The sequence below is a fragment of the Nelumbo lutea genome, chromosome 5, assembly GCF_056320005.1.
Source record: "Nelumbo lutea isolate HS-2025 chromosome 5, American lotus-T2T, whole genome shotgun sequence".
In the NCBI taxonomy this organism is placed as follows: domain Eukaryota; kingdom Viridiplantae; phylum Streptophyta; class Magnoliopsida; order Proteales; family Nelumbonaceae; genus Nelumbo; species Nelumbo lutea.
Genome location: NC_142688.1, coordinates 11,976,108 through 11,985,852, shown reverse-complemented (window position 1 = coordinate 11,985,852; position 9,745 = coordinate 11,976,108). Strand labels below are relative to the sequence as shown.

The 9,745-nt window shown below is 39.6% G+C and overlaps 1 protein-coding gene across 1 annotated transcript; it reads right to left on the bottom strand.

Moving 5' to 3' along the window:
- Positions 1-7,430: 7,430 nt before the first annotated feature.
- On the bottom strand, positions 7,431-9,392 carry LOC148850361 (mitogen-activated protein kinase kinase kinase 20-like). Its single transcript, XM_088942796.1, has one exon. It carries the CDS (start codon positions 9,028-9,030, stop codon positions 7,852-7,854), a length of 1,179 nt encoding a protein of 392 aa, XP_088798922.1. The 5' UTR covers positions 9,031-9,392; the 3' UTR covers positions 7,431-7,851.
- Positions 9,393-9,745: the final 353 nt, after the last annotated feature.

Below are 9,745 nucleotides of genomic sequence, written 5' to 3'. Positions count from 1 at the left end.
TAAGTTGTATACTAGTGGCTTAACAGTTTTTACTTGCTTAATTCGGAAAAATATTTTTTAATCCGCATACTGTGACCGTGAGATAAAGACCCCTATACTGTGACCGTGAGATAAAAGACCCTGTCGGTACAATATTTTTTAATCCGCATGTTACCTTTGTAGTAACTATTCGCATAATTCGGAAAAAAACATTATTCATCTTCTCCCAATTCATGATACACGAACAACAGCGGCGGTAATCCGTGCTTTGTTGCTCTCCTCTTCGTCTCAAGGTTGAAGACGATTTATAGTTGGGTGCGCCATTTAGTAGAATTGAGAAGAAACAATCCTCTTGTCGCTCTCCTTTTCATCGAACCCTTCGTCACAAGCTCCGAATGGTGCACCCAAGGTTGAAGACGATGATTGTTTTTGCAAATTGTGAAGGTTGAAAGCAGCGGGATAGTTCGCAGGGGCTAAGCATATATTTACTTGCCAATGTAACTTAATATCAAGAAGGCTTTCCTAAATTCCAGTTCGCCCAACGCCAGGAGAAGGGATTCTCTGCTCATCCCCTCCAAACCCAAGCCGCTCTTCTACCTACAGAGATGATCTAACCTCGGAGAGTGAGGGGTAGCATCACCATAGCCTACAAGAAGCAGTGAATTAAGGGGGAACCCAAATCAGTGAAGATTGCAGAGACAACTTATACGGCTCCTATTTTCTCAAAAGTTCAGAAACTGCCCAAGGCATGATATGTTACAGAATACCTAAATCGGGAAGGTGGATGGGGGTGCTTGCCAAATGCTGAACAAAACCAATGACATTTTACAGAGAGAGAATTTATAAGTTGCAATTACAACTTTACTAAGATAATGGCACGACAAATGAAATTTGTCAGTGCATAATTACCTAATATGGGGATAAAGAAATGTTGAAATGAAAACGATGACGACGACGATATTCACGAGGAACCAGAAACAGAGGATTATGCACATATAAAGTTACCTCGCATAGAAAGAGAAACAGAAGCTGAACTTTCAGAACTACGTGGCCCGAAGAAGCACACGCTTTCTTGAGTAGACACGGTTGTACACACCCTTCTTGCCATGTAGATGATAAATCCTGTCAAGGATCAGATTCCTTGACTGGAAATTCGCTGAAGAAGCTACAGAGATGCCTCTTCTCCAAGCAAAGCCAGCTCTCTCATTGCGCTCATTTCAGCAGGTGGCAGTGACTGTTGCTCACATATAGTTCTTAGCATTTCTTCTACAGAAACCGGAAGAGGAACCTCAGCAAAACGATCTGCCATCGGGAGAAAGCTGGTTACAGAACCACGAGTGTACCAAAAACGTCAGGATGGTAGAAGATTTGGAAAAGAAGGGTTCCCAAACAAGAAGAAAGGAAAAAACAAGACTGTAACAGAGAGAGATATGCAGTTCTAAGCTCCGAGGCCAGAGCATGTGAGCAGTGAGCTCTCGACTTCCTCAACGTTCAACATGAATTTGCCGCTTTATTGGGGGGAATGCGTCTTACGTAGAAGTTTCTACGCAATGCAGTAGAGTTTAAATGGTTCGTCCAACGGACCCACAGAATATACCAGAATACCAACACGTATATGAAACGGAAGCCGTCCGATGTATTGCATTTTTTCCACAAGAAATCACTAAAAAAGTGAGGAAATTGAGTGAATGACGTTCTGTGTAACATCTCTAATGTCACGGACAAGAACAATGGGAATAAGAAAATGAAGAAAAAAAGAAAGAGGAAGAGAAGGAACAAAGGGAGAGAAGAAGCCAGAGGATGGGGTATGCCCGAATTATGAGGTCAGTGAAGATGAATAGTGTTTGGAATGCTAATAGATGAGGGTCTTTGTCTCGCAATCATTGTACAGGGGGTCTTTTGTCCCAAAACAAAGTAGAGAGATCCATAGTAAGGGGGGTGTTTGTAATTTACCCAATTAATTTTTTGACTGCACTCCACCACATAAATCTACAGCCCCCTTCTAGTTTACTATCTATCATCTTATAAATCGCATCTGTTCGTAGATTTGACATCTATTTACGGTCAAAATTCATTCTAACTATACGATAGGATTCGGATTGAATAATAAAAACTTTCAAAAGCTTTTTTTGAACAAGTTTCTTAAATTATAAAAATTGACTAATTATACCTTTATTGTTTTAATATTATCTTAAAATACCTTTGTTATTTTTTACAATTGACAAATCTTCCTTATCATGAGTGTCTATTAAATATTAATTAAACGATTAAAAAAGGGTAAATTTCTTAAATTATTCTTACTATTTGGTTAATTTAATTGACAAACAATACCCTTTTAATTATTGTCTTATAATACCTCTAAGTTTTCTGACAATTGACTAGCTCTAGCCACCGGCATTCATTATTTTCCACTATATAACTTTTAAAATTTTTAAAACCCAATATTACCCTCATCCCTTTCCTTTGGACCGGCAGCCCCCACCTCGTCTAACCTCTTTCTCTTCCCTCCATCATTCTCTTTCTTCATGTTCTCCAATTTTTCCATCGTTATTTTAGGTTTTACAAACTTGTTCTCCATGGTCTCTCTCCTCACAAGAATGTTGAGGACGACGTCTCTCTCACTTGCAGGTCCCAGATCTTCTATTGGAACATGAAACATAGTCGCAAGTCCCAGATTTACAAACGGGTGTGATCTTCTCCTTTTTTAAAGTCGTCCGACTGCCGGGGGAGGAGAGGAGGAGAGGAGAAATCTTGTCAACGAAAAAATTAGGGAGTTATAGATCTGGGAGGGAGACGGAGGAAGAAGGAAATAGGGACAACGAAGAGGGGAAGGGGGTGTCGATGCCCTCTTCAAGTGCGAGTCAAGAAGAAACGGTGGGAGTTGTAAATCTGGGAGGGGGCGGAGGAAGAAGAAGAATAGGGAGAACGAAGAGGAGAGAGAGAGAGGTGTTGCTGGAGAGGTTCGCCGTTGCTGCAAGTTGCAACAGCGGCGGTGATAAAACAGGGGCAGGAGGGAGAGAGAGAACGAACGGGGAGAGAGAGAGAATGGACCGAACGGAGAGAGAGAAAGATGTAGAGAAGTTCAGACTTTGAACGTGAACAAACTTTGAATGACTAAACGTGAACAAACTTTGAAATCAAGCCTTAATTGTGAGAAACAATAGAAGTATGAAACGGTAGGGTATAATTAGTCAATTTCCTAAACCTTAGGGATAGTTTAAGAAATTTTGCTTTTTTTTTTTTTTTTGGGTGCGGGGTGGAAGTGGATGGAAAGCGTGAGAGAGTAGTGAGGCCTTGTGACAATTGGGAATTAATTGTCTCATAGTTTACTTTTATTATATTCAGTTATTAACTTGATATATGTAAAATGTAAATTCTATCTTATGATAAACACCATTTGGGAATGCTAATGTTTAAGCACTTATTAATAAAAGCATTTGTTTTTTGCTCGAACCACACCAATAGGTTCTTATATGCGAATTGGGATCTGTTCCTCACACTGATGTGGCAGCCACATCTACTATGTATTGGAAACATCTCCCGTGAATAATAACTTATAAGTACGAAAGATATTCTTGATGTGTGGTTAATACATATTGTGAAATCGTTGTAAGAAGTGCTATATAAAGAGCAGACCTAGAATCCTTATATTCATGTGGGAAATAACCCCAAATTAGCCCTTTTTAATAAATAAACTCACAATTTTTGTTTTTTTAAAACACTTTTGAAGAAGGGTTTATTTGTACTTCTATCTTAGCATGGCCTGTTGTGTAATTTTCAAAATACCTATACTTTCCTCATTTGAAAGAATTACTTTCTACTTTTAAGTTTTAAACAAATAATCATAAGGCTTATTAGGATAAGCACTTGAATAAAAACTCGCAAACGGGCGCGTAGGAAGGAATACTAAGTAACAGATAAGTTTTTACTTTGAGTTTGTGATAAACAAAATTGATGCTTATTATCTAGTTTTCATAATCGATATTCAATTGTCATTATTATTATATTAGGTGTGAAAAGTGAAAATTGGACCCAATAAACAACCAATTCGGAACTGTTTGAGAAACTTGGCCATTGGTCCGACTACCAATTAAGTGAGTCCACATCCGCGCCCCACAAAGGGGCGCCCCACAGTGTCCCACAGCACACTCTCACCATGTATTGGGAACATCTTCCGATGATAGTTTCAGTTTTGATGATGTATCATTGGGAGATATTCCTAATACACGGCAGGGATGTACTGTGGGACACTATGGGGCGCAGATCTGAACTCCAATTAAGTCTGCAAGTCGGGTCGGTTAGGTTAGATTGAGGCCAATTCTAAGTTTTAAACCCCTAACCCAATCCGACCTACTTAATCCTCATCCTAACTAAATTCCTTTAACCTTATCTCAACCTCAGGTTGGCCCAACCCAACCTTCCCATCCCTTAAAATCTTTTGGAACTTCTCAACCTTAGATCTTAACTCAACTTTCATTACATACATTAATCCTATATTTTATTAGTATTTGTTTGTTGATGCTTTTATTGATTTTTTTTTAATATAGAATTCAGAAAAATAAGCGTTTGACTGACTATAGCTGATTATGAGTTATGACTTATGATAGATCTTTCATAGGCATCAAGCTATGAGCATCAAACAACAAAGAGGAGATGAAGAATAAAATATTTAAAAATATAAAATATGTTATTAAGGTTTTAGTCTTTCCAATTAGGATTAAGTAAAGTGGTTATCTTAAAAGAAAGACATGACAGTATTTGGTAGGGGCTATACAACTATCATGCATCTAAACAAATCAATGTATGACATGTACTATAGAGTTGGGTTCCTCAAGGGGTCAATCCAACACAACCTGAAGTAAAGTTCGGTTCATGAATTTCAACCTTAATCCTAACCCGAACATCAACCCAATCTAACTCTTTAGGCCAACCCGACTCAAGTTACAGCCTTACCATCAATTATTGTTTTAACTCGACTTCTTGGCTCATAATGCCATTGAGTTGACTATGCTTCATGAACATGACTCTGGCTTCACGAGTCAATGGTAAAACTAAAACACAAGGGGGGTGGGTGTAGGAATGGCAATTTTCTCCATTTCTCATCCCCATTGGCAAGGATGGTGCAAGGATGGGGAGAGCACTCCTTGCCCCACAGGGACCCCGATCCCTACCCCATGGGATCCCCGCTAATATATATGTATATACACACATACGTTTATATATGTATATATATACACATTCCTCTAGATGCTAATATTTTAAAAAAATGGTTGAATATGTTTGAATCTTTTCTAATAGGATTGTAAATTTTAATTATTTTATTTTTATTTTTTAAACAAAATAAAAAACAAAAACATAATGGTTGACATTATAAAAAATCATGGGGAATAGGGATCCCCATGTAGACGGGGATGGGGATAACTTTGTCCACATTATCGGGGATGGGAATGGGAGAGGCTCCTCAGCCCCGCCCTACCCTGTTGCCATTCCTAGGTGGGTGTTCATCAGTGTCAATTGTTTTTATTGCCATTTTCATAGACAAACAAAAAACGACTGGTTTGAAAATAAATAAGTCCTTAAAATAAGAAAAAGTACATAAAAATTGGACCAGACGGAGAATCTCTTGGGGACCAGTTTCTAGGCTGAATAGTCTGACCACCCAGTTAGAATGGAATGCACATTCTGACTAAAAAATAAAGAAAATATTAAAGAGCCAAAACGTTGTTCGAGTTGACACCCGCTAGGGTCAGCGAGCCATTGAGCAAATCAATGATTTTTGGCCAAAAAATGGTTTCAGGGTGAAATAGAACTGGTTACCTTATTGGTTCCTGGGTCAACCAGTCCAACCGTCCAGTCCAATCCAATTTTCAAAACTATGGTTTTAGAAACATATATTTGAATAAAACTCCCCCGTTTCTAATTTTCAAATAAAAATACAAATTTGGAACTGTTTTTTTTTTTTTTTTGGTTTATGTGACAATTAAAAGAAAGTGAAAGCAAAAGAATTCATGTCCTAGAGGTGTTAAACCGATTACAACCAGCAGGAGACCTTACCTACCAGTTGGGTGACTGGACCTTGCGTGCATTTTGATGAATTGGTTCTCACTTTTGGTACCAGTTGATTGGTTATAAGTTTTTCAACTGATGAATAATAACGAATTACTCAGTGTTTAATGTTGTTGAGGACTTCATATCTGTGCCCCATAGAGTGCCTCCCACATGCACATCTAAGTTTGCATTGGGAACATTTCTAGCTGTTGTCATTGAAAAATATTCTGAATATACGGTTGAGATTTTGGGATGTGCTGTGGGGTGTGTGTGGGACGCGCTTTGTGGGTTGCAGATGTGAATTCTTGGTTGAATTGTCTACATGTAATTTTTTATGACGTGGATAAAATTACCACGTGTTGGATAATGGGTGATTCACATTCCGAAGTATGCAATGGAACCTTGAAAAGCCTTGACCTCAACCTGACAAATAGAGGTGATCATGGGCCGGGCCGTATCTCGGCTTAACACTTATGAGAAAGGATACAGCGCCAGCCTTGCTAATAAAATATAAAATATCGTACACAATAATTTCTAATATAAAACAAAATAGACAAGTATAATCGGGGCTGGGTTTTGTTGGGCCGGGTTAGACAAGATCACCCCTGATAACTAGCTCAATCTCATTATCAACTTGGATTAGCTTCAACTAATGCAATTTTGCGACTGAGCTGAGTATTCAGGTGGCGGCAAATTGTAGATATAGTTAGTTTTTAACCCATTTGATTATTTGGTTGGGCCTTGGGTCCATGAAATCATAAGATTAAATCGGTTCGCTAGCGATATAAATGGGGCAGCCTAGCCCATTGAGAACTTTCACGGCCCACCATGGACCTCTAATGAATCACATGTGATTTGGGGGAACGCCCACCTGCTTTTTTTTTCTTTTCTTTCTTTTCTCTATTTTTAAACCGAGGGGCCATACTCCAAATTCCATGTTTTTTTTAGTCCAGCCACCACACATACAGTATGTCAGAGATCGGGCTAGAACGGAGGTCAGAGACTCCGATTTGAGGTTCAGGGGTAGGAATATGGGAGAAGTTTGAACTTTGCCCTTTTTGAGATCGTTTTAGAGCTAACGGGTGGGGCTAATGTCGGTCCCATTAGCCCTACACGCAGGAATGCCTCACCGCGTGTGACTGGACAGGTGTCAGTTGTACGTTGTGTGGGGCGAGGCTTGGTGGGGCAGAGATGCGAACTCATCTGCAAACCTAGGACAATCACTTTATTGTGGGCTGGGACATTGGTCGCTCAGAAGTCACACATGCCCCTCAGAATGTGTCCTGTAACTGTTTCACACCATATTTCCATCATGTATTGAGAACATCTCCCAGTGACAAGTATGAGAGATATTCTCAATGCACGCCAAATGTGAATTTGATGGAAAAATGGATATCACAAAAAAAATAAAAAATCATATTCTTCATCTGAATCCCAACTTTGAAACAAATACATATCCCTAATTTTGATTCCTATTACTGAAATTTTAAAATTAAAAGTTATATTAGAAAATGGATTTACTTAAAATAAAAGAAGAAATTAAAATATAAAAATATGTTAATATATATGATATTCTTCGGTTTTCTTCATGTTTTACAAAATTGATGGATGCTCCTTGGGAAATAATTTTGTACTGGATCAGGAGTCGGGGTCCATCATCAATCAAAATCGATTGTTCATATCACATATTTACAAAGTGAAATCACTTGAGAAGAGATCAGAACCGTCTGATGAAACGTGTCTCTTGATCTCCACCTCCCTCCCTCCCTCCCGAATCCCGACCCATGCTTCATAGTTCATGCTTCGGCTTCTAACACAGCAGCATCACCGCCCTAACAGAGAAACAGAGGATTCTGCCTCCCTTACGGTGACCCAACCATCTGAGGTGGACCAATTCGATACTTGTCCCGTCGCCACCTCTCGAATCCGACTGGCCGAATAACGAGGAGAATCGGATTGGTCTTTTTCTTCATCTTCACAACAAGTTAAGGAATCCGATGACGACGATGACACCGGCGAAGAAGAAGAAGACGAAGAAGAAGAAGACGAAGAAGAAGAAGAAGAAGAGTCCACCGAATTGGAAACCGACGATCGTAGGGAGTTCCATTCCGGAAAGTCGAAGGCGCTCCTCGGAGATGGAGATTGTTTCTCGCACTCGGACAATGAAACAGTGTCTTCTGCTACAAATGGATGATTCAGTAGCATCTCTGCTGTCCATCTCTTCCGAGGATCTTTGATGAAACATTTCTCTATGAAATCCCTCCCCTCTGCCGACAATTCCGCTGGAATCTCCGGTACTTCTTCCCCGAAACCAATCCGGTATAATAGGGCGACGACCTCCTCGCTCGCCCGACACCTCCATGCGTGCTTGCCCAACACCATCTCCAACACGGCGCACCCGAGAGCCCATATATCGGCCGGCGCCTCGTGTTCATTCCGAGCGATGGATTCAGGGGACATATAAAGCGGCGTGCCTCTTAATTCAGACACCGCACCTTCCGTTCTCCTCTTCTCATTTCCTGCCGTCTTTGCCAGCCCAAAATCGGCGATCTTAACGCCGTTGCTTCCGTCTGGATAAGAACAGACGAGGATGTTTTGGGGCTTGATGTCACAGTGTACGTAGCCATTTGCGTGGATGCAACGAAGGCCTCGGAGAATTGATCTCGCGTAGCGTCGAACATCCGATTCCACAAACAAACCACCGGAAATCTTGAGTAGGTCAGCTAGACTACCAGTTGGGGCATACTCTAAGAAGATGTTATAAATCTGGTTCCCATTCTCGACAGTGAGATCGTCGCCAAAACAATGAAGAATTTGAGGACAACCACGGAGATGGGTCAGAATTTCTTTCTCCATTCGTAGCGAAGAAGACTTGGAAGCGAAGGCAGATTTAACTGCCATTAATGGAGGAAACTTAGTTATACTGCAACCACTTCTGGGGACGGCCAAACTTACAGTGGAGAAGCTTCCCCTGCCGACGGGCTTACCTCTCGTCCATTCCATCGATGGATGCCGTTTGAATCCGAAGTGGGCTCAATAGGATAGAGAATTTGGATTCCTTGTTGGTGGTGCACTGGTGCTAGAGACTTAAGAGATTAGAAAAGTTTTGTTTCCGTGGGAGATTGGTTCTTGTTCTTCTTCTCTTGCTTACTTGAAAATTGTATTTAACAAGTAACAAACAACTATTTAACTCTAACGCTTTCGGTTTATTTCGATTATTGTCTCTGTCTATAAATAGGGGATTTAGTTTTTCTGTTGACTTACCTTTTACTTATGGGCAAATTACAGGTAGATATCCTGTATTTTGGGTAGTGAATAGCGATAGGTCTCCTAAAGTTTCAATTGTAACACTCGAGTAACTTGAATTTTCGTAAATGTCCATCTATTAGTATTCTGTCAGTTAAATATTGCATAATATCAAAAATATCATTCTATAAACTAAAATCATCACTAAAGAATGTAATTGTCAGAAAATCATCGCTAAGAAATGCAATTATCAGAAAATTTGAATATATTATTTACTGTTCATGTGAGAATATCATCCAAGACTACTTCAGAATTTTTTTATTTATTTTTTGATAAAAGGGTTAGTATACAATAAAGGTATTTTTGAACCTTTAACTAACGGAATATTAATGGATGAAACTATGTGTAAAAAGTTGAGAATATTCAAATGTTGCAATCAAAAGAATATTTATCAGTCAATACTCTAAAGTAT

What these genes read in the sequence shown, in the direction of transcription:
- LOC148850361 (XM_088942796.1), bottom strand. Translation starts at nt 9,030, where the DNA reads ATGGAATGGACGAGAGGTAAGCCCGTCGGCAGGGGAAGCTTCTCCACT.